The 25,930-nt window shown below is 36.8% G+C and overlaps 2 protein-coding genes across 2 annotated transcripts; both read left to right on the plus strand.

Moving 5' to 3' along the window:
• Positions 1-11,163: 11,163 nt before the first annotated feature.
• Positions 11,164-22,067, plus strand: LOC141647914 (exocyst complex component EXO70A1-like). Its single transcript, XM_074456285.1, has 12 exons — positions 11,164-11,531; positions 11,610-11,705; positions 14,483-14,688; positions 14,917-15,156; positions 17,031-17,169; positions 17,243-17,455; positions 17,889-18,094; positions 18,842-19,042; positions 19,138-19,237; positions 20,806-20,921; positions 21,010-21,156; positions 21,583-22,067. The coding sequence occupies exons 1-12, from the start codon at positions 11,346-11,348 to the stop codon at positions 21,698-21,700; spliced, it is 1,968 nt and encodes a 655-aa protein (XP_074312386.1). The 5' UTR covers positions 11,164-11,345; the 3' UTR covers positions 21,701-22,067.
• Positions 22,068-22,713: 646 nt separating this feature from the next.
• Positions 22,714-25,143, plus strand: LOC141647915 (uncharacterized). The gene is made up of 7 exons (XM_074456286.1): positions 22,714-22,864; positions 23,429-23,543; positions 24,102-24,185; positions 24,372-24,411; positions 24,517-24,585; positions 24,673-24,782; positions 24,871-25,143. The coding sequence occupies exons 1-7, from the start codon at positions 22,762-22,764 to the stop codon at positions 24,998-25,000; spliced, it is 651 nt and encodes a 216-aa protein (XP_074312387.1). The 5' UTR covers positions 22,714-22,761; the 3' UTR covers positions 25,001-25,143.
• The last annotated feature ends 787 nt before the right edge of the window (positions 25,144-25,930 follow it).

Raw genomic sequence — 25,930 nt, forward strand, 5'->3', positions numbered from 1 at the left:
ACACCCATCGAACTCAAACTCCATGACATATTCGTCTAGCTCTTCGTTTTGCATGGTATGACCTTTGGTTGCTTGTTCTACTTTAGTGGATTGTGATGCTTCCTCGAGAATGTCATTTATCAATATGGATTGCTCATATGTGAGCTCTTTGTAAGCTAGAGCGACTTCAAGGAGATCTACTTCCAATTCCCAATGCTTATTTTTTACCTCACTTGCTTCTAAGGCTTCCAATGCTTGCAAAGGGTCTTTGATGAGAGTAGTACCCACATGGTCCTCTACACAACAATCTATAATATCCATCTTGCAAAGTAAACTAAGAAAAAATGGTGAGAATTACCTTGAGGAAGTGCTCTCCCTCAAGGCAAAGAAAGACACAACTAAACACAATTTACGAAAATCAAATCAATTTAACACCGTCTCCAGCAACGGCGCCATTTTTGGTTCGGTATAAACTCGTCGTCAAAAGCTACCAACCAAAACAATATTTATAACTTCACAAACTACTCTTAGTAAAGAGGTAAATAAAGGTCAGATCCCAAGGGACGGGTATTGATGTAGGATTTTCAATTGCAAGTAGCTATGTCTAAGGGTGTCACAAATTGGGTTGAGATGAGAGGTAAACTAAACTAAAATAAAAACAAAGTAAAGCAATTAAAGAGGTTTGTAAACAAATGATTAAAGGCACTAGGGTGTCATGGGTTCATAGGGGATTCATGGGAGTAGATCATACAAACATATTCTCAATTAGAAGGATGCACTTATTGTTGTGATGGGATCAAGTTATTGTACATCTTACAATCCCTAGGAAGATTTAGGTCCCGGAGCCGAATAGTTTAGATTGTACAACACCTACAAGTCGACTTAGTCTCCTCCTATTCAACTCTATGCATGGTCTAATGAGGCTCGAGTTGGTTTATATCTTATAAGCCTCATTGAAAATATAAGAGATGGGTAAAAAATGCAAGGATTCATAGGCTCGCATTTCATCAAACATAACATGTGCATAGGTTGAAATCACAACAAGCAAGCAATTTAATTATGAAGACATATTAGATTAAGCATAGATCAATCCTCATGTTTGTTTCCCCTAATTCCCCATTAACCCTAGCTAAAGAACTACTCACTCATGATCAAGTTTAGCATGCTAATAAGGTTGTCAATCATACTAACAAAACAAAACATGATGAATAAATGATGTGATTAACAATAATTAAACAAGGGTAAAAAGGAATTATACCTATGGAGATGATCCAAATAATAAAGTAAAGAATAATAGAAGTACTTGATGATTGATGGAGGTTGTCAATCCTCTAAATAAACCCAAATAATCTTCTAATTACCCAAATAAAAGGAAGAACAATTGAGAGATTAATGAAAGATTAAGATGTGATTAATATTGAAAAGTGTATTACAACTAAATTAAGAGAGGATTAAGAGTTGATTATTCTAAGATTAAAGCTTGATTAAGAGGACATGATAATCTAGGTAGTACAATGGGGTATTTATACTAAAATTAAGTACAAAGATTACGGTTACTAAGGGCTTAAATGACTATTAAGACCCTAAGAGACATTTGAGGAAATGCTACTCCCGAGGGACATGCGCGGATCAAGCTACTAGTCCTGCCATGATCAGCTCGTCATGTGCTGAAGCACGGCCTGTTTTGTAAGAGGATCCGCTCGGATCACTAGGGAGACGCTCGGATCATAGCTCTTCAATCCGCTCGTCCTGGGATCAAGCCGCTCGGATCTTGACACTTTGGTACGCTCGGATCATGCTCGGATCGTTGGACGGAGTTTTTTTCTTGTTCGGCTCCTTAACAATCCGCGAGGATCGTATTGGGGATGCAATGATCTTTTCATCAATTCCATTTCACTTTATTTATCTACTTAGGCCTCTAGTGTTGGTCTTCTCTTTGATGCTTGGTCATTAGATGCAATCCATTTAGCTTCATTTTGCTCCATAAGTGCAAGGTTAGCAATCCTCTCCTACCAAGGACACAAAACCTCAAAGAATATGCAAAATGGGAAACTTAAGATACGAAATGACCCAAATATGTGCTAGAAAGCATGGGAACGAGGTTAATTCGGGGACTAAATGTGCTCAAATATGAGTCACATCAACACCCGTGGTATCGGACCAAGGTGTTAACCGGATTTGTGCCAGACTTCGTGCCTCAACCACACGAGCCCCTCCAAACTCAAATTATTAACGTGCATGTCCCTCTTGGAGTGGGAAGCTCCAAGAAGCGACCCAAGCGTAAGGCGGTTTCCTAACCGTCATACATGTCCCCAACAACAACCAACATAATGCTCAAATCCTCCATTCACCACCTCCAACATCCAGAATAAACCAAGTATGCACAATATGCCAATAAGACTTTCCGCACAATAATAAATCATCATATGATAAGAATCCACATGTTTACTAATAGACCAACTAATCAATTGACAAACTTCCAAGTCATGTTATAATGTAATTAAGTGATACCATGATGTCAAATCCACTTACCCATTCATAAGATATGAGGAACACCCAACATTAGTATGCAACTCACTTAGTAATGTTATCATGCAACTACCACATATATTGTGTAATTCATGACAACTAATGCAAGAGCAAACTCTCATATAATCAAAGCTAAGTAGGAAAACCCTACATCTTGCAATCTTCAAGTAATTAGGCAAGCAAACTAGAAGCGCTCCTCAATGAAGTCTCCTCTTACACAATTAATGGTTAACTATCACAACCAAATAGTACAACAATAGTAATACTAATTAACCCACTTAATTAGTCAAAATCCTAATTAAAATCCCATAAGACCACATACTAAAGAAATATGGTTTTTTAATTAAAGAATAAAGGAAAAAGAGTGAATGTATACTTACAAATGTAAACAAATGAGAAAGAATGTGAATTGGAGAATCAAATCTTCAAACTATGGACAAGATGTTGAATAAATAAGATTTGAGAGGATTTTTGTGGATTTTGAGAGATAAGGAAGATATGATTTTGAGTGAGATGAGTGGAAAAATCTGAAAAGAGTGCTTAAATACCAAAACCCAATAACAAAACCTAAACGTAGAAAAAGGACTGAACATCGACACTCGGTTGAGTGCTCGGTGGCACTTGATCGAGTGCACCAGCCACTCGGCCGAGTGACCCATAATAGGAGTATGGTACAATGCCCCAAACGGCACTCGATCAGCATACTCGGTCGAGTGGGGTTCCACTCAGCCGGGTACTCATATGTACTCGGCTGAGTGCACCGCTAGAAAATACGGGGTATTACACTTACAAATGTAAATAAATGACAAAGTGTGGAATTTGACACAAGTTCTTCAATGGATAAGGTGGTTTGAGGATTTTTAGAGGATTTGGGTGGTTGGAAAAGTGTAAGAATTGTTTTAGGGTCTCAAAATGGAGAAGAAAGCTGAAACTAAAGTATATAAAGCAAGGCCCAACACACGAAGCCCATTAGGCGAAGCTTAGGTCTGGACCCGTACACTCGGTCGAGTGCACCGCCAGTAAGTCGAGTGCACTAGCCATTCGGTCGAGTGACACACAAATAGGACTTGGTTTGAGCCTAGAGGGCACTCGATCCACTCACTCGATCGAGTGAGAGCAACTCGGTCGAGTACTATGTTGTACTCGGTCGAGTGCACATCTAAGAAAGTCGGGGTATTACAATAGCAGGGTGCGCTAGGTGTAGCATATCCACCCTGAATATTAGGTGATATCCCACTAGCATTATACGTTAGCCCTATTAACCGAGTACATTATAATCAACACCTCGCTCAACAGGCATACAACGCTAGTGACCATATGCACTTCGGTTATTGCCCAAAGGCCTTGATGACTCGGCATATTCGAACGTCCGGTTTCTAGCGCCGGACTATTCGTACGGTGCTCCATATACTCTTTAATGAGTATGTAAAGGATTTCGTGATCTAGTCTCACTAAAATCAGTGTTAATAGTTCTAGGATATCTCCTAATATGTTCTCCTTTGTTGATTCGAGCGTTCATCTCTTGAAATCATCATCCAATAATCTACATAACCGGTCATTCAAGCTATTATCTTTATCTATCAATGACTCTAACTGGCTTATGATCCCTTGAGCAATATCTTTTGATAAAACTCTTTGAGTAGCGGTTAACAGACTTTTTATCTCTTATAACATCCTTACTAATTCCCTTCATTGATTATCTTCAAGGTCTTCAGCAATTGATCTTACAATATTCGTGAAAACTCTAGCATTTTTTTTTTGAGTTAAGAGTCGATAATGTTCATGAAAATCATTTCTCATGGCCTCCCTAACTTCAACCAACACATTATTTAAATATATATCCTACATATTTCTTATGTGGTTTACTTAGATAACACTTATTTGCATCATCTATGTCATCTACCACACTTCTAGCATGATCAGATTCTTCATGTGTATTAAGAAATTCATCATTAGGAGTAGACCTAGAACGAGGACTTTCCAAGTTCATTTCATGAATAATCTCCAATGAATCATTGCTAATGTACCACCCTGTATTTTCTAGTGGTGCACTCGGCCGAGTACAACTGAGTACTCGACTGAGTAGCACCCTACTCGACCGAGTAGGCTGACCAAGTGCCTTTTGGGGAATTGTACCAGACTCTGATCGTGAGTCACTCAGCCGAGTGGCTGATGCACTCGACCGAGTGTCCCTGTTCAGTCCAACTTCCGCGCATGGGCTTTGTTTATTGGTCCTTAGTCATTAAAAACTTTTTTCAGATTTTTCCACTCACTTCCTATAAACCCTATCCCCCTTATCTCTCAAAATCTCCTAAAATCCTCTCAAACCTTATCTCTCAAGATCTTGTCCAAACTTTGAAGATTCGTTCTCCAATTCACATCCTTTGTCATTTGTTTACACTTGTAAGTATATACTCACCCTTTTTTCCTTTATTCTTTAATTAGTAAATCCTAATTACTTGGTATGTTGTCTTATATGATTTTAATTAGGATTTTGACTAATTAAGTGGGTTAATTAAGGGGTTAATTAGTATTATTATTGTTGTAGTATTTAGTTGTGATAATTAGTCATTAATTATGTAGGAGGAGACTTCATTAAGGAGTCCTTCTATCTTGCTTGCCTAATTAGTTGGAGATTTGCAAGAGGTAGGGTTTTCTTACGTAGCTTTGATAATATGAGTGTTTGCTTTTGCATTAGTTGTCATAAATTATATAATACATGTGGTAGTTGCATACTAACATGAGTAAGTAAGTAATTAGGGTTTGGTTGCATATTAATGTTGGGTGTTCATCATATCTTGTGATTGGGTAAGTGGATTTGGCATCATGATATCACTTAGTTGCATTATAACATGAATTAAGAAGATTGTCAATTGATTAGTTGTTTATTAGTAAACATGTGAATTCTTGTCATAAGATGGTTTATTATTGTGTGGGAAGTCTTATTGACATATTGTGCATATTTGGTTTATTTTGGATGAGGTGGTGAGTGGAGGACTTGCGTATATCATGTTGGTTGTTGTTGAGGAGACGTAAGTTGGTTGGGAGACCATCTTACGTTTGAGTCGCCTCTTGGAGCTTCCCACTCCAAGAGGGACGTGCACGTTAATGATTGGAGTTTGGAGGGACTCGTGTGGTTGAGGCATAATGTCTAGCAAGGATCCGCTTAGCGCTCGGGTTTGGTACCACGAGTGTTTCCCGAGTACCTTGTTACCGACTGTGGTCCGGCTGTTGGTGACAGTGTTGCGATGTCGTCACCGGGTTTGATATGGAGGAGACATGGAATTTATATAACTTGCATTGTTACATTATCATTTCATATCATAATCATATAGCCTTTCACATTTATATGATTTAGTAGGCGTTTGTATTATTGGAGCTAACCAAAGCGTTTTAAAATGTTTGTGGTGAACCATATGATGATTTCCGCTCATATGGGGAGCAGTGACTTGATAGGTATGTAGCATGTGCATACATACGTTGGAGGCTTGGGAGCGGTCCTCGCATTAGCATGTCGTCACTTCTTGTTGTCTTAGCTCTTTGAAACTTTAGACTCCACTTTATTTATTCGGGTTTGTATATTTGAGATTATTATTTAAATTTCCGGACATGTAATAACTTAACTTAATAACATTAAGGCCTCGTTAGGTTAATACGGGAATCAAGTGGATGTGTTAATTTGCAATGCACATGAGTTTAATTCCAACATCAAAATTCACATGAATAACAGGAATCTGTTTGGTTGCCATGTTGGAGTTCTATTCTCCTAGGAGTTTCCAATGACCATGAGGGAGGGAGGTAGTTAAATTCTCCCATCATGCAGGAGTTGGAAACTCCTTGGAGTTTGAAATTCCCCCATTTTACAAAAAATGGGGTAACCAAACAACCTCCAGAAAACACAATTAATAGGATTTTAGAATTTCCATGAATTTGGTGGGCAGCCAAACGAGGCCTAAACTTATGTATGTTAAACTGCTTTAATTTGTATGTTCGCAATACAAACTTGGCAAACCAAGTCATGTGAAACCTTCATGGGTTAGGATGACCTCCCGACTTATGAAGGTGTTACAGCTAAATACTTTGCGTAAGGATAAATTATTAGAATTGACATTTTGCCCTTTACTCTGATCATTCGCTTCTCTCGTTTTAGATTTTGATCTAGTTGATGAGTACATTTCCCACTTTCGTATAAGTTTTAATGTATTAGAAGGACCAATTATATTAATCCTTCTACTGTGGTCACCAAAAACTTGTTTGTGTGGAAACAAGCACAATACCTTAAGGTACCCTGGAGGTCGTAACTACTCTCCTACACTTTGTGATTCACCCTTAATTGTAAGGGTTTGATCTACGGTTATAGATGCGTAATGTAAATAAACAGCGCTAAATTACTTATATAATTTAGCACCCAAGGATCAATGATATAATTCTCAAACTTAAACATAGGAATCCTCAACGATACTTATATATCAAGAAAGATCCAATAACACAACATCAACTAGAGTGTTCACAAGAGTACTTGTGGATACTAAATTACAAGTTAAGGGATAGTTGGCAGATTACCCCATGCTCCATGATCGGATGAGCTCGCCGTGCCAAGTCTAAAGCTAATCTAATCTAATATAAGACTAAGAATCTACGATCTAAGTATAGAGTAAGTTGTAGTTGTTGTTGTTTGAGTTGTGTGTCGTTGCTTGGACGAATGCCTTCCTTATATAGGCAATATCCGGCTCCTTTGTAACTACTCCTTAATGGGGAGGTGGTTGAATAACCGCAGAGTCTTCCTGAAACTTCGTCCAAGCGCTTGATAGCATCCCCTAGCCTAACGTTCGTCTTCTTGGACTTCATTCATCTTCTAAATGGATCAGCAAGACTAGGCTCAATTACTTATTCTTTAATTAATAGGCCCACGAACTCTTAAAATAATAAGTTTAGTACCTTAACTAAATTGAGCGTTAATAATGGGATTCTAGAATTATCATAAATTGGGTACGCAACCAAACGAGATCTAACGCTTGCATGTCTCTCCTATTCTTTTTGTTTTTTGTTCTTACTATACGGTATATGATATGGTGTGTAATAATAACATCACCCTACGTGTAACTTGGTTGATATGGTAGCCTTTGTGCGACACATAGTAGACCAACGTGGAGTTTGAGTAATTGTTTTTGATTTTACCTTCTTTTTTTCATAATTCTTCAAAATAGTAAAATTTACTGCTACGGGTTACTTCTAATACGAGTCCTGATTCATATAATCTTAGTAGTTTCGGAAAAACCGAGTCATTTTTGTTTATATCGATAAATATACGAGTTTAGTCTATAAAATCTCTAATAGTCCTATTATTATATATCTTAAAATTTATTATTATTCGGGTTATTACATTGATAGACCATCCTTGTCAGTGAATTTTTCTCTACTAAGTAAAAGAAGATTTATCTCCATCTAACCCTTTATTTTTTCTCATTTTATCGATGAGAAAAATTGGACTAATAGAAGAAATGCACATGGAACAAAAGAGCCAACTTATGGATTGATCTGTGTTTTTACCAGAATAGCGGGGTCTTTTTGTCAACCCGGGTCGCCAAATTTATATGAAAAAATCACAGATAATATTGTTTTAGAGCAACTTGTAACATATTTGACAAGTAGTAGGGCATTGCGACATACTTGAAGTAAAGCAACAACAGTCAAATTCATGATGTTACTTTAGTAGGGGTCTTAGGTGTTCAAAATAATTGTAATAGAGAATTAGAGATGCTTCGTTTCTATAAATTACTTTGATGTGAAAGACACTCTATCCACTAATCATCTCGATGTTACAAAAAGACTTAGAGCATGCACATTGAAGAGTATGTTATCATCCTCTTATTTTTTCCATCTCCTTCTATCTTTTTGACACATTACCTTCTCTTTCTTCCAACTCATTTTCCACTATCTACATCCTCCTCCTTCTCTTCTTCTATTTTACCTCCCACATCAAAGAGGATCCTCTCCATTTCCTCTTTTATATTTTAATTATTTTTTATATTCAATATCAAATAAAATAATGTCCACATACAATATTTTTATAGATTAGTGGAGAGAGTTGGCACAAGGGCCTAGGGTTGTACTTCCTCTAAAAATAGAGGAAGTCTTCCTCTTTCTCCTTTAAAGAGGATGTTCAATATTGGTTCCACATTGAAGAGGACATCCTCTTAGTACCCTCTCTCATCTAAGAGGATGGTCAATCCTCTTCAATGTGGATGCTCTTACTCCCTCCATTTTTCTATTTTCACCCCATTTACTTTATTGCGGTCTCCAAGGCGTACCTTTGACCGTCTTTTTCGACATCTATATGTTACTTTTTTTTTTGTCGAATTTTTTTTCCATAAAAGATGTCTGGATATTAATCGTAAATGTTTTAGTTTTATAAATAAATAATTTTTATTCTCCAACTTATTTACGGTCAAAGTCCTCCCTAAAGCAAATGGGGTGAAAATAGGAAAATGGAGGAAGTATTTCATAATTACTTGATAATGTTGCATGTTTTCCATATTCTCATTTGATTTGTCATCTATTGTCAATGAATTTTTTCACTCGAGTTGCTACAGATACACTTTTGTCTCATTTCTTAGTTTCACACACACGCACAGTAATAGGCAGACTCTTTCTTTGCTTTTAATCACCCTAGATGATTGACGCTCCGAAATCCTTATCATCTATCTCCGCCCATCTTCTCACACACAATAACAAACTCATATTCTAATCTCAATTTTATCTCCCACAATTTCTTGTAACACCTAAAAATCTTCGAAGAAAAAGAAGAGATCAAAGAAAGAACCAAAAATTAAATGACTAAAGAAAGAGTCAAATCGTAGTCGACTAAAGAAATCTTCAATTGACTTTTCTTTAAAAAGCCCCATTCAAATCGAAATACTCCCTCCCATCCAAACCAAAGGTAACATGGGAGGGAGCACAAGTTTTAAGAAAATGGAGAAAAAGTAAGGGTAATATTGGAATTAAAGTAGGACCACTTGTAGCTTAATTAAAGGAGGGCCACAAATATGATGGCATTTTCTTTAAATAATAAGGGTGTATGAGGGGTCTTTAGTCATGTTTTTTACCAAATAAGGAATGGGTAGTTTGGTTTGGATGGTCCGAATAAGGTAAGTGTTACCTTTGGTTTGGATGGGAGGGAGTAATAATCAGTATAAAATAAGAAGAAAAATTGTTTTCCAAATTTACTTTTTTCTTTTTTTTTTTTTGAGAAAATATCATTATTATTAATAAAAAGTCATACGACATCTACAACATATGCCAAGCTCAATCGGATACAAATCGATTACAACCATAGGAAATAAATTCTTGTTCAAATAATGAAACACTGCAACAGAGTCTCTATCATCGATTCGCCGCAAAAGGCTTTCATCCATAAGAGGGTCTCCGAATCTTCCTTGACGAGTATCCATTTCTTCTGACTTGATTGATTGTAGCCATGAATCGGACAAAATATGTAAAACCATATAACGATCTATAACAACGCTGATCTTCTCACGACTTATTAGAAAAGCGCAAACGAACCGTAAAACGAAAGCTCTCAAACTGAGAGAAGGACACCACCGATAGACGGGGACAAAGCCCTCAGAAAGAGAGATGAAACAAAAACGAAAGCGGAAATTAAACAAAAACATAAAGGAAACAAAACGGAACACAGGAAAAAAACGGAAGCCACCGCCTCCCTACCAACCCACAACACCGCCAGATCCAAGCACCACCCTGCCACACCACCTCAACAAACTCGTCCGATAAGACCCGAACAGCCCACATACACCACGCAGACCGAGAGGAACGGGCAGACACGTACGATCTAGAACCGGGTGTGGCTAAGAAAGAGGAGGAGGGTTAATCGGAAGAGAGGAGACGGGTCGCCGGAGAAAGGTCTTGAGAGACCCCATCCCCGGCGACATGGTAGGGGGTTGATGGGTGGCGGTGGGAGGAAGGAGGAGAACGGTGACATCAAAGGGGGAGGATTTAGGGTTTTGTTTTTTAAAGAGAAGGGAGAGAGAAAACTAGAGAGAGAATCGTATCCTATTTTTTCTCTCAATAACACTTCCAAATTTACTTCTTTATCATGAAGAATTGATATATTCTTAAATTATTCCCAAAATTTGGTTCTAATTATTATTTCGATTTTGCACCCTGTGTTCGACAATCGAGCCGACACTCAAGTTTTTTGACCAGTAATTGTCCAGACCCAAAAAAACCCGATTCAAACAACCCAACCTTTTTGTTTACTGGGGGTAAAAAAGGGGAAGACTAGATACACGATACAGGCTGTGTAAGAGCATCTCCAATGGTTTCCCAAAAGGACTAGCTTGCAAATAAAAAAAATTTCAAGCTACTTGCTTGACCATTGGAGCACTTCTCTTGAACTAGCTTAATTATTTCTAGCTCCATGGAGCTAGAAAGCTTAAATGGTCCTAAAAAAAATCTACCTACTAAAATAATACATGTGGAAATAGGCATGAAGTACAATTGTATTTTAAAAATGTTGTTGTGCATATGGGCCCATCTAAGCCACAACACTAGTAGAAATTTTACCATTTGTAGTAGTTTTAGGCTTAAAAATGCAGAAAGAAAATCTTATGTGTGAAGAATTGCAGTTTCAAGAAGAACTACTTTACCATTGTGGATCTTTCTAAGCAAAGCAAGCAAAAACAGCAACAGAAGTAGGTACTCCGTCTAACATTCAACAAAACGTCAAAACCAGACTCCCTTCTCCCTTCTCTCTCTATTTCTCTAACATTCAACAGATCACGCAGTTGAAAACAATTCCCCCAAATTTTCTGGGAAAAATGGGTGTTCCAATGCACCAACCATCATCAACAACAACAACATCAATGGATACACTAAGCTTGAAAGCAGCATCCATGAGAGAATCCTTGCTTAAAAGCCAAACTATTACTGATAGTATTGTCTCCATTTTAGGCTCTTTTGATCATCGTCTTTCTTCCCTCGAAACCGCTATGCGTCCTACTCAGGTACCAAACTCAACTCCCCCTTCTTCTTTTTCAAGACTACTCCATTTTCTGTCTTTTTATTTTGTTGTTGTTGTCTAGATACGGACCCATTCTATACGCCGAGCTACGGAGAATATTGACAAGACTTTGAAGTCTGCTGAAGTTATTTTGTCTCAGTTTGACCTTAGTCGTCAGGTTTGCTTGCTGTTTCTTCATTTTTTTTATTAATTGTTTCAGTTTTGCTGCAATTCATGCTATGCTGTTGATCTCTGCTTGATTTTGTGGGGGAATTGTAATGGAGATTAGACTTGTTTGCTTCGCTTTTCGTTTCGTAATTTTAATGGATTTAGGGTAGTGTTTATGGAAAGAATTGTGCTGCCGCTCGATCTGTTTATTTGAGTTTAATTACTTGTTCAATTTAGCTGTCGTTTTTCGAGAGGGCATCTAATTGAAATTGGGTTGCTGTGGGGTGGGGTTGGGGTCGGAGAGATTCAACATTCCGTTGTCGGTACCAAACACGTGGGACTGGAGTTGTAGAGGGAAGGTAATTGTGTCTCGAATGCAATCATTTTCCGTCTCTCCAAACAACTTGATCCTTCAAAAGTTAGGAAGATCTGCTATATCTAATTGTATTCCTCTTTCTCCTCTCTTTGTTGAGTTGTTTCCAAGATATATTCTGTTTCTTTCTTTTCCTTATGTCTGCTTGTTTGATCTTCTAAGAACAAAAGACTCTGCTACTGTCCTTCGTATCCACCTTCCTTCCTTTTCTTTAGAAGCAAGTCAACGTATAGTCAAACTCTTGATAGACTTGGGTTTACCATCATCTAAGGAATCGTAATAGATGGTCAAAGCTAGAAAATGGCTGGATGGACTGCTATTTTGCATATGGGAAGTAAGATAGGCTTGGTCTTTGTAGCCAACTTGTGAAAATCAAAAGCAAACTGAACTCTTCATATTTATCAAGAGATATTGACTGGATTAACTGTAGGTGTGCTTGCATCACCTGCAAGCAGCTAACAAAGTACGTGAACCATGAAACACTTGAAGCAAGCTATGACTAAGTCAAAGAGACATTTCAGTTGGCTTCCTTTTGTCAAAAAATACTTTACCACAAATGATCAAGTTCTTAAGATAACATACAAAATGTTAGGGTGATAGTTAAAAAGGAGAACCAAAGACGGGTTGTGCTTAATTGATGTAACAGTGAAGGTCATGAAGAGGAGATTTATGATGTTGATATAAACTTGTACTTGAGATTTGTTTTATCGTCTTCGTCTAGGTTGGGCCTGATACCAATGTCTCATTGGAAATATTCTCCTTGTTTTCATTACTCTTTAGGGAGCGTTTAGTTCATGCAGAGTCGAGGGAAATGAAAGGGATACAAGAAAAGGAAAGGGAAAACCTCAATTACCCACCACCACCCTCAAATACAATAACCACTAACATCCACCGCCATCCCACCACCAACAACCATCACCACCTCCCACCCTAAGAGTTTAAGACTAGCCGTGTCGCCGACAACCAGCCAAATCCCCCTAGCCCCGTTAAAGACCCAACCCTCACCCTCATAACCACTACCCCCAACACTAGGAAATCCCTCCCCAACCCCTGAAACCCCTCCCTCACCCTCCAATTTGGTGTATTTGGGATTGGGGGAGGGGTTTTCTAGGGTTGGGTTGGGGACTTCGAAAGGAGTGCTTGAGGGGAGAGGAATTGGTTGTTTTTTAATGGCGGAACTTGGTGGTGACTGGTGAGGGTAGGTAATAGGGTTCGGTTTTGGGAAAACCTTACCCTTGTCCCTTGGGGGGTGGGGGAGGGTCAAGTAATGAAAAATGGGTAAAAGGAATGGAAAAAGGTAGTAAACAAACTTCAAGTTAGGGAACGGGAAAATTTATTTCCCTTGCCTTTGTTTGAAAACCCAAAACCAATGCCCCTCATATGATACTTTTGCTCTACTTTCAGAGCAACAGAGCAAATTTGAGAACCTTATATACAAATATATGACAGAAATAAAATATATTTCCCTTACCTTTGTTTGAAAGCCCAAAACCAATGCCCCTCATATGATACTTTTGCTCTACTTTCAGAGCAACAGAGCAAATTTGAGAACCTTAGATACGAATATATGATAGAAATAAAATGCTCACAATTTCTTAGTGCTGTTTGAGGCCTCCCTATTCTGGGCTTCAGAAAAAAAAAAAACACTTGCCAGTTTCCGTCTCCTGTACCCGATATTCAAATCTCCTATAAACACCAAACGTATAAACCGTACAACTGCCCATATTATAACCATACAACACTTAACTAAAGATAAGACTTTGTGCATGTAAGTTAACTAAAGTTATTGAGTACCTCATAAATATATAAGACATAACCAACTCAAACCTGGTTTTAAGTAACATTATCATACTGTTCACAACACAACTTCTTTAATATAAACTTTATATCTATCCATCATCCTCATCATCCCAAATGCTGTTGAACTAGGTAAATAACATCACCCCATTGCCTACGCCTATGTAGTGGTAAGGAGTCCGATGTATGCGAGTACAATATTGTGTCACACAGAATCTGTTTTTGATGACCAAATCCAACATAATATATGAAGCACATGCTATTAAAAGACATTTGTCTTTATTACACAATACTCATTGGCCAAAGAATTACTTGTATGAACCTTAATAATGAAACTTTGGCCGTGTTAGGTATTCTGAAAGCCGTTTAACTAAGAAAAGCCGAGAAAACGTCTTCATGTGTCTTATACATTTTGGCATCTTTCCTGTATTGTCTCCTATTTTTTAATCTTTCTTTGTATATATCATGGATTTAAGATACAACCGCCCCCACCCCTGCTTTTCCCTATCTTGTCCACGTGATCAATAATAAGATTGTGTCTCTTGGCTGAATATTCTTTGTTGCATTCAATTTATGACAAAAGAGTAAGCCTATTAAGTTGATGTTTTCACATTCAGGCTGAGGCCAAAGTATTGAAAGGGCCACATGAAGATTTGGAGAGCTACTTGGAAGCTATTGATCAGCTTAGAAACATCATTCGGTTTTTTGTTGGTTGTAAAGGGTTCAGAAACAGTGAAGGGGTGGTCAACCATGTAAACAGTTTGTTGTCTAAGGCTGTGCTTAAGCTGGAGGAGGAATTTAAACAATTGTTATCATTGTACAGGTATGCTGATGTAGTAACCAGTAATTTTTAAATAAAAGAGGAGTTTTACACTAAGCATCTCTTTAATGTGTTGTTGTCAACATATTCGCTTGCTGTAGAACTTAATCATCAAATTATTTCCCTTCAATGTATAAAATAAAATTCGTTGGTGCCTGAGATGCAAACGCATCTATTGCTTTGTCCGACATTTCATTCATTTTGTATTCCTCTTTTGTGGGGCTTTATCAGTAAGCCTGTTGAGCCAGATCGACTTTTTGAATGCCTTCCAAATTCAATGCGTCCTTCACCTGATTCACATGGAGACAATGCCGATCTTGGTTCTAAGAGTCACGGTGATTCTAAAATCTCAGAGAATGCAGTTTACACACCTCCGGCCTTGATACCTCCTCGAATACTTCCGTTGTTGCATAATTTAGCTCAACAAATGGTGCAAGCTGGACATCATCAGCAAGTACTCAAAATTTACAGGTACAAGAATGTAGCCATGTTTTTGGTGATATAAATATGATAGGATTGTCCAAATCTCTTTCAGCTTTCCTAGACAGATGTGATTTACTTTTTAATCTTGTCTTCTGGATGACCAGATTGTATGCCAAGTATACCATCTTTAATTTGTTTATGCACATATAAACAGAGCTTTTGTTTCTTCTTTTGAATCTCACACCACCAATAATTTTAAACTTTGTAGTGGTCAAAGCTAAAACGCCTACTACTTGAAGGCATGAGTTATCTGGAATAGAAATTCTCTTTCTCCTTCATCTCCAATAAAAGATACTCGTAAACAGTAAACAGGGGGGGGTGCAGAGTTGCTCTGAGCAATATTATAGCCTCAATATTTAACTTGTGCATATGTTCTCAAATTAATGTTTAATCTGTCCGTATGCTTTCAGTCATCCATGTTCCAATGTTTAGTCCATTTTGATAGGCCATTATTCTTTCAGATCTTCTTTCCTTGCTGTTCAAGAGTTCATTAGCGTCGTCATTTCACGACCAAGTTTGTGTAAATAAAAGGGAAGAGCTTCAAATATCATTCAAAAACTCAGGAAAATGAGTGTGTAAATAATGGTGTCATCCATGATCTAATGTTTATCGCAATATGTTGGCCATTGTTCTCTGTGCAACTCTTTTTTTGTTCTTGAATAGTTCAATGGCGTCATCATTTCATGACCAAGTTTGTGTACATCCGAGGGAAAAGGTTCGAAGTATCATTCAAGCATTTAGGAAAATACGTTTAGTTTGCTAAATAATGGTGTCAGTTTGGTTCCTGATAATCTGCCAAATTATTCCCAGCCACCTTAGGAGGAGGAGGGGGGGTTGAACTTTGAAATGGTTCGTTTATGTTAAAGGAAATCAGACTTCAGGGCTGCTTTGCTGCTTCAAGGTTTGATTGGTTGGGTGTTCCTGCTATTATTCTTCTGTTAAACCTGTTATCCTGTTTGTCAATCAAAGTTTGAACCCGTTTCTCTGATTTTTAATCTTTTAGAGCCTAATTAGTATAGGCCCCGTGCAATATGCATGCACGGTGTTTATAGAATTTTACCTTTTAGTATACTATATTTATAGAGTGTAAATTGACAATTCATTATTTTTCAACGTTTTTCATCATTGTATTTTGATTTGAGAGAAAAAAAAAAACAATTTAAGTAATACTCATAACATGAAATGTGTATTTTAATGAAAAAAAGTTTTTACACAGATTTAATGATATTGTTTTATAACTTTTTTAATAGCATATCTTTTAGCTACAACTTGTCTTATCGAGAACGATATTTTTATCATCAAAAAACCTAGAAGCAAATCTTAAATAGGGAACTATATTGAAATAGGAAAGAAAATAAGAGATTATATCAAAATGGGGAAATATTTTAGCCGGGAAACTTTGAGTTTTTTCTGTTCATTTATTATATAGGGGATGCAGGACAGTGGACTCCATCTTCCTCGTTGGTTTTTTAAGTGACCCCTGTACTGTGATTTGTGTTGTCTCTTTGGTTGATAGAAATTGTTGAAATCTCAAGCCACCAGAGTAGAGTTAGCAAAACCCTAGAGTACCAATTGGATTTATCCCAAAGCTTAGGGTACTAAAGTCGAACTTCCCTTTTTTTCTTGCATAATGGTCTATCATGGTTGCCATGACTTGCTTATCTCGACAGATTCTCGATGAAATAGCAAATAACTTAATGATGCTTAGAGAGTTGAAATTATAGTTACCATGAGGGATTAGTCTAGTAGATACGATACACGATACAATAATACATAGAACCAATTTCTAGTATTCCATGTAAAATAGAACTTGGCGTGCTTGACCAGTATATTGGAAACTAATTTGTTAAATTTTTGCACAGGGATACACGTTCTTCAGTTCTTGAGCAAAGCTTGCGAAAACTAGGAGTAGAAAAGCTTAGTAAGGAAGATGTACAAAAAATGCAGTGGGAAGTTCTTGAAGCCAAGATTGGGAACTGGATCCATTTCATGCGGATTGCTGTAAGGATGTATTTCTAAAAATTACCATGTCACATCTTATAAGTGTAATAATAACCACTTCACTCCTTCATAGGTCAAACTTCTTTTTGCTGCTGAGCGAAAAGTATGTGATCAGATGTATGAAGGCCTTGATTCTTTAAGGGATCAATCTTTCGCTGATGTTACATCCAGCAGTGTTGAACTGCTACTTAGTTTTGGAGATGCAATAGCCAAGAGCAAGAGGTCCCCAGAGAAGCTCTTTGTGTTGCTTGACATGTATGAAATAATGCGAGAATTGCATTCAGAGGTAGGGGAATTTGTCTATTTGTTTCTGTTCTCATGTTTCAGCAAAACCCGAGAATATTTGGGTTGTTCCAAGCAAAAAGTTCAATTACACTTGCACTTTGTTATGATTGCTTTCTGTTAGGTAACAAAGCAAAAATTCCCTTTTACTTTGAATCTCAGTAGGTATTTAAATCATTTCCTTGACAAACGTCACATTGCACAAGCTGGTGTAGATAGTTACCCAAACACTGGTGGACTTTAAACTTTAAAGCATTCAACTATTCTCTTTATGAGCTGAAAGATGTTCACATTGAAATCCTGTTTTCTTAAATGCGACTAACTGTGTTTTAAGGTTTTTGTATGCCTTGTAAAATAATTCTGGCACTATATAGATGGTATTTGTACATGTATTGGTAGATGAAAATTTGAAGGTTTGCCCTCGCATAAATTTGCAGATTGATTCACTTTTTGGAGGAAAAGCTTGCACAGATATGCGAGAAGCTGCTTTTGGTCTGACAAAGCGTCTTGCACAGACTGCCCAAGAAACCTTTGGTGATTTTGAAGAAGCTGTTGAAAAGGATGCAACGAAAACGGCTGTAGCTGATGGAACTGTTCACCCTCTGACAAGCTACGTGATCAATTATGTCAAGTTTCTGTTTGAGTAATGATCATTCTCCACAATTTCCGTTTTTTTAATGCATTGTGTCCCTTTCAGCTTTCTGTGAGTCATGTTTTATCTAGACATTTGGTGCTTGTGTTTTTGAGAAGATAATCATACATTATGTGTTTGGTATTTCTTGTCAAGATTGAGGTCGGATAAATGCATGTTTGGTTTAGACATTAGTCAAAAAAAATTTCTCACACCCCTTTTCTTACGATCTTTTAGAAAAAGTTTACCATTTTTAAATGAAAAAGATATATTTTTATTGAATCACATATAATCCATATGATAATTAATAATATTAATTCCTAATATTAATGATATCTACGGCTGACTAGTCTTAAATTAAATAGATATTGTGATAATATTATTGTATATTAATTTCTCTTAATTTTATAATCTTTCTTTAGATACTCATTTTGGATGTTTGTCAAAATTTTGGGTTAAAAATGCCGGGTACAACCCTAACCCTACCGTAAATTTGTTAGTCCATTCATTAGCTTACAAGCAGGAGTAGTTTCATACAGATTAAAAATTATACAAATTATCCCTACGGAAGATTTGGTAAATAGATAAACAAGGTGTAGCCATTTGAATATTATCAAGGTACAGCTAAAGTGCTAAAATGATGTTCACTGACATATTGGTGTCATGACCGAGAACCTTTTTGTTTTTTTTTGTTTGTTTTTTTGGCGTGTGTGTGTCTGACACAATCCTTGAATTTGGTATTCTGGCTTATTTGCACAGCTATCAATCAACCTTGAAGCAACTATTCCAGGAGTTTGAGCAGTCACAAGATGCAAATTCCCAGCTTGCGAGCGTGACTATGAGGATAATGCAGGCTCTTCAGACCAATCTTGATGGGAAGTCCAAACAGTATAGAGACCCTGCTTTAACTCACTTGTTTTTGATGAATAATATTCACTATATCGTGAGATCAGTGCGAAGGTATACTGTCATTGTTACAGATTGATTTAAAACAGTTTTATTCTGATATTACCTTAAGATGATCTTTCTATTTGTGTAATGCATTGCTATTTCAGATCTGAAGCAAAAGACCTATTGGGTGATGACTGGGTTCAAAGGCACAGAAGAGTTGTTCAGCAACATGCAAATCAGTATAAAAGAATTGCTTGGGCTAAGGTAAGATCTTGCTGAGAATGTTGCTGTTTAAACCTTGGTCATTTATCGCAGGTGCTATCAAAATTATGTGTGTGAGTTTTGACTGTACTGTTTCGTCTATTTGTTCAAATATTGGGGCTTTGAGTAGTATGATATCTGTATCTTGATTAGAAAAAAATTCATAGCATGGAGTGCTGCCATAATACAGAGTACCATTTTCTTAAATTACAACCGAATAAGTACACCTTTTGCTTGGTATTCAATCCACTACCTAAGTGCTATTTTCAGCCATTTTTTTGAATTCTGTTTTCCCATCTTGTATCCCCGATCCCTTACACCCAACTGTAAACACCTGAAGCTTTTCTCTCTCATCACTTCATTATCAAAACATCAATTATAATTTCCGTTCCTATCTCCTATCAAATAAGAACCCTAATATCTCCTACCAGACATGAATTTTGTTTGTGGAATAGGAGCATATAGTCAAGCTCATAAGGTAACAAGAAGAGGATTTAAATTAACCTGAAATAAAACAAAATGGTTTACCTTCATCTAGATACATAATCTTTTCATGCACTCATTTCTCTCTCTTCCACACTTAATTTAGGTTTATTTTCTTCCTTACAAAATAAATAAATTAATTCACGATTTCACGTGTTTTTTTAATTATTTTTGAGGTGTATTAGTTGATTATTTGAAGCTATTCTTCTTGTAGCTCAAAGCTTTCTGCAGAATGTGTGAGTGAAGAAGGTTTATCACTTATGTCCTTCAAAGGAAGCTAGTATAAACCCTGGTATAGACCGGTATTAAAATGAGGGGTTCTGTTTAATTGAATTACAGAATATTTGGCAATGGAAAGAGAAGATTGGCATTGAAGTGAGAAAAATCATGGATAAAAGAAGTAAATTCAAGTGAGCTTTAGTCATTAGCAGTGAATAAGCAACGTATATGAGAATCATTAATTTTGTTTCTTTTTTCTGGATTTTGAGGGAGTAAAACTTTAAAAGGCAATAGAGGTAATCCAAATGAGAGGGGTAAAAAGGAATAAGCAAAAAAGGGTGAATGAATTTTGGAGGTTCGTCAAAAAATCCATTGCAAGTTCTGTTTTTTGGTTGGTTGGGGAAACGGGTTAAAAGTCATTTATGTAGCAGATTGGATACAAAAGTGCCTTAAAAGATAGTTGCTTTGCAGGTTTTTTTTTCTTTCTTGGTTGTTTGAAAAAACTACTCCGTAGTATGTAGTACTAATTAGGTTAGTACTTCACAAATTTTCTTTTCAATTATGAATGCTTTACTCTGTAGGTTAATGATGACACGTGTAACCCACAGCAGAGCTTAGTATCTGGGGTGTGAACTTTGCAATTCATATAAACCATTGTGCCTTAGTTTTTCTGAAATTTATTATAGTTACACATTATCTGTTGACGGTTTAAGCTCTGCTCTCAGTTTGTCGTCTATATCTTCCTATCCTTTTTTCGTATTTGTATCATTTTCTCTTCTCCTTTTGTCTTTTATATACTTTCTTTGTTCCTTCAGTTGCTTTAAATTGTTAACCATTTTTTGGGGACTAAATCGTTGCCGTTGGTGTAGATTTTGCAATCTCTCTCTGCTCAGGGCTTGACGTCATCTGGTGGAGGAGGAAGCAGTGGTGCTCCTGCTGATGGAGGAAATAGCAGTGGAGCCTCAAGAGCATTGATCAAGGATAGGTTGGCTTTACTGTCACTTGTCCAGAAATGATATCATTAAATTAAATGATGTGTAGGACATTTTACTGAAAATTAGTTCTGGTTACAGGCTAAAGACATTCAATGTGCAATTTGAAGAGCTTCACCAAAGACAATCTCAGTGGACTGTGCCTGACACTGAGTTGCGTGAATCTCTAAGACTTGCAGTTGCTGAAGTATTGCTTCCTGCTTACAGATCATTCATCAAACGTTTCGGGTATATACTCTGTTTAAAAATCATCACTTTTTATATATATATATATATATTACATATGCTATTATGCATGTAGCTGTGCCTTAGACTGCTCAAGTCCCTTGTGTGGCATTAGATAGGTGGCTGTCTAACTTGCTCGACATATTAAATCTTGACTTTGTTCTAGGAATCTGTTGTCTCCGCATGATCTTGGTCATTGCATTATAAATGTGCCTTCTTTAAAATTTTTATAAGTGCATTGTCACATTTCTAATTTAAAAACATGACAGAAAATGGTTCACTATGTTTTTGTTGGCCTCAGGCTTGTTCTAGTCTTTGCAAAAAAAAAAAAAGATTTAAGAGAATATTCATCAAATTGGGTTAACCTTTCATAGTCTTGTGGTTCAAAATTGTATTTGGTTTGCTCATAATTTTGATATGTTGGATCAGGAATCTTGTCGAGAGCGGGAAGAACGCTCAGAAATACATTCGATACACTCCAGAAGATTTGGAAAGGATGCTGGGTGAGTTCTTTGAGGGAAAGACCCTTAATGAACCAAAGAGGTAGTGTTGCATCATGAGGACATTTTACTGGAATCTAGATTTCAGCTTCCTTGTAAAGTTACAGCTATACTTGATGTTTGAAGTGAGACATCTTGTTCTTGGTTTTGCTGCCGAAAGATAAATAAGTAGGTGTTGTGGGGTTTGGTTGAGCTTGTAAAATGTTGTTAGTCTTCATCAGTAATTCTTTTGAATTGGTGGTTTGTACACTTGAACACCAGTGTAGATAACTGCGGACATAAGAGTCTTCTTCTGTACATGATTTTTTTGTTGAGATGTTGGTCGCTTAGCAATAGGCAAATTGGTGTGAACTTATTATGGTCTGGTAAAATTCAAGTATCAAATCATCTAATAATAAGAATATATTCATAAACTAGTAACCAAAAGTTCCTTAAAGTCGACATTTCACATTTGTAACAATTGGTTATAGTAAGACTTGACCCAAAATGTTTCAACTTTTTTTATTTACTGCTGTAAAACTAGTAGCACGAACACAAACGAGCCATTTATTGCGAGATGACGGATTCCTAGAAGACGAGGCAATCTCGATTCCTAGAAGCCAATTCCAAGTTATCTGAGAAAATAAAAGAAGCTCGAGCTGAATCCATGAAAGCTCGAGTCTTGTACCGAGTTGTACGGGCAGTACAATGCGGTGTAACAACTGAGTAAGGGTTCGGAAGGAAGCACCCAAATGGAGACTACCGACTCAAATTTGGTGTGCTTTGATTACGATCAAATTTCGACCGGGTTGATTTGACCATACATTCACCCTAATGAGTTTATACTAGTTGTCGAGTTGAGATTGGTATAGGGCCATAGGTGGAGTGAGGTCAATAAGTGATGGGCTGAAAATTCAAGTGGTTAAGATGAAGAAAAGTCGGGAGTAGTAAAACAAGATTCAACAGCCGCCATATGAATGCTGCGAAAATGGAAGTAACATTTGTAAACAGAGTTTATGGAGATACTTTGGCCACGTTGTGCATGTGTTTTCCATAAACTCCCATTTCTTTGTTTATTTAGTTATTATATTATATATGCCAACCAAATGAAGAAAAGCAATAACGCCAAATGAAAGTTTTGGGAACTGTGAACTTGATCACCCAACTAAACAGCTTTGCTTCATTGCCAAGAAACATCTCTTTTGTTTCTCAAGCTTCATTTCCCTTCCCAGGTTGGTTTTTTTTTTTTTTTCTTTTTCCTTTACTATGCCCAATTATGTTACCCTATCCCAATATGATGGAATAATGCATAAACTAATCTACCATTGCTTATCGATCACGTACTATAATTCTCCATCCATTTTCATTAGTACTATTATTTATTGTGTCTTAGACTAATGGTCGAAGTTGAAAGTTTGAACTCCCTCTTCGATCTCCTCTTATATCAGACTGACTGGCCTCGTATTTTCATGTCAAAATGTTCGTTGCGTATTTCCCCTGCTGCTTCTCTTTTATTAGTCTATCTATTTACTAACATTTTGTTAAGAGAGTACGTCTCTAGTAAATTTAGGATAACACAAGGTGGTTGAGTACACAACTTATACGAGTGTGCTGTGTGATCTTGGATGAGGAGTCCATATCGGATTTGTACTCTAGTCAGAGTAACCTCCTTATGTTTCCTACATGATGCATGCATGCATGCATGTTTAAAGATTGATTATTCAAGTCCTTTTTTGTTTATTCCTGAGTTGGTCAATTGGCTAAATGATGTAATTATGTTGTGCTTGGCATGGCAGGTGGTATGGCTCAAGTGAGTGACAATAATCATAAAGAGAAGAATGAGGAGAACAATAATTCAAAGGGATCTAAACTACGTTACTCAGATTCTATTATGCCCCATCTTCTCAATCTGTCAGTACTACTTTTATTACACGTTTTTAACAATAACTTTCTCATATAATAATACTTGGTTTACTTTTAAGGTATTTCCTACTATTAAGTTTTATTTCGATTTTATTATTTATTCTCGATTTAAATTCTAAGTTTTTATAAAAGAATTCCGGGCTTTAATTTTAAAATCTACAAGTGCTCCTTGACTTTTGTATTATGTTTCACTCCCCATTTGTTTTTTTCACTTTTCCTTTTCTATATTTTTGCATTTTGAGTGTGCGACCACCCATAGACGGTTGGTTCTAAAGGATGATTCATGTCCGCCGACTCCAAATCATTTTGGGATTAAGGCTCTAATGTTGTTGTTGTTGTTGCTGCTGCTAGTGCCTAATGTGGATTGACAGTTTAAATTGAATGATTTAAATATTAAGTCTTTGAGATTGTTGCTATATGTAGTTGGGAGGCTAACATGAGTTCCAATAATATTGATTGGTCTGATACATTTTTGGCATGGATCCATTGTCCATGATAAAGTCCGTAAAATTGTGATCAGCAGTGGTTTTTTTTTGGTGAAAATAGATATGGGGAGCGGCCGAGAGCAGGGGATTTTGAGATTTATGCAGACAATGCAACCTTTGAAGATCCACTCATGTGTGCTCATGGGTATTCATCTTCTTTGGACATTATAATTAACTTTATGTTGATATTTGGAGAATACTCATAGCATGCATCTCTCTATAAATAGTTTATTCTTTCAGTTAAATGGTATTCACTACTTGTGTTTCCATTCTTAGAACCATCAAGATAAAATGAATAGTTTACTCGTTAATAAGTATGAATCACGTACAGGGTGAAGCAAATCAAATCAGCCTTCTATACGATGCCTAAGGTAAGGTCCTACCTTCTCTACTCTTGCCTTCCCAATTACATTCCATATTGGTCGATATTGAATCCCATTCTAAGAGGCAAGGAATATGTATATGTGAATTCACAGATTTTCAGTGAATCCGGAATTGTAGAGTACAATATCAAAGAAGAAATAATTTCACCGGGAAAGCACGAGGTCAGAAACCCAACCCAACTATACATGCTGCGGTTTGAATTATCGATGCAGTAGATGAGATTAATTACGTACTCCTTTTTTTTACAGATTCTGATTGACAACAAGCAACACTACAAATTTTGGGGAAGAAATATCGATATGATATCACTTATCGTACTCTTGGTTGAAGACGGTAAAGTTGTACGCCATGAGGATAGGTCAGTTTGCTGTCTGTTTTTCTTTTCACAAATTGTAATAACCTTGTGACTTGTTTTCGCTCGAAATAAATGGGTAATGTGCGTGCAGATGGGACAAGAAACCTCTAAGAAACAGGGAGAATTTGCCAGTATTGGGGAGAATACTAGAGATGAGTCGTAGAGGTTCAATGCTAGCTACTCATGTCTTGATGGGCTTTGGCAAAGATCCTTTTTCCTGATCATTTTCTGTTCAACAAACTTTCCCTCAAATATATTACTGTTACTTTTAATATCCTAGCAATAAACAGGTGGTAATTCTTAATGATAGTAAAAACATGTAAACTAAATTTGCTCATCATTACCTATTTGCTTTGCATTTTTATCTTTCCTTATCTTTTCTACATTGATTTTCGACTTTTCGTTGATGAGTCATGAGTGTAGTAATTACTGCATTGTGATGGGTATGGATAGTGTCATAGTGAGTGATTTCGTGATACACGTTTCTGCAGCGCTGTACGCCTTTGGTTTTGCCATGAATTGTCGAAAGAATTAGACACCACACAGAGCGAAGCCAGGGTTTGAAGTCAGCGGGGACGAAAACTTTGAGTGGCGACAAAGAGTTAACGTATAAGGCAACCTCGAAAAAATTCCAAAAATTTAACTAAAAAATTCGAGATTGGGTAGTCATGAATTCAACGAAAACCCAAAATTATTAGAATATCCTAGTCCACAATCTTTATTGTATTTTTAGTCAATATTCTTTTGCATATATTTAGGATACACTAACCATAGTTAGTCAACCTTAGCATCCTCTTAGGAGGATTTCACGGCTGATTAGTTTGCAGCCTTTGGTTGTATATATTGTAAAGTCCACATGAAGTTGATTCAAGGGAAATTCATTTCTTATATGGTATCAACCCTAATTTTGATCCTCTATACTTTACCTCTTCCGCCTCTCTCTGTTTCTTCTTCATCTTCTTCACTTCAATTTCTGCCATGACTAACGATACTCAACCCAAAAATGCTCCATTCCATCCCGCCTATTCAGTTTCAAATATCAAAAATTATGTGCAAATCACTCTCGAGTCCGAAAATGTTCACTACGCTTCTTGGGTAGAATTGTTTCTCAATACTGCTCGTGCTTTCGATGTGATAGATCACATCGCCCC

The sequence above is a fragment of the Silene latifolia genome, chromosome 3 (genome assembly GCF_048544455.1).
Source record: "Silene latifolia isolate original U9 population chromosome 3, ASM4854445v1, whole genome shotgun sequence".
Classification (NCBI taxonomy): Eukaryota; Viridiplantae; Streptophyta; class Magnoliopsida; order Caryophyllales; family Caryophyllaceae; genus Silene; species Silene latifolia.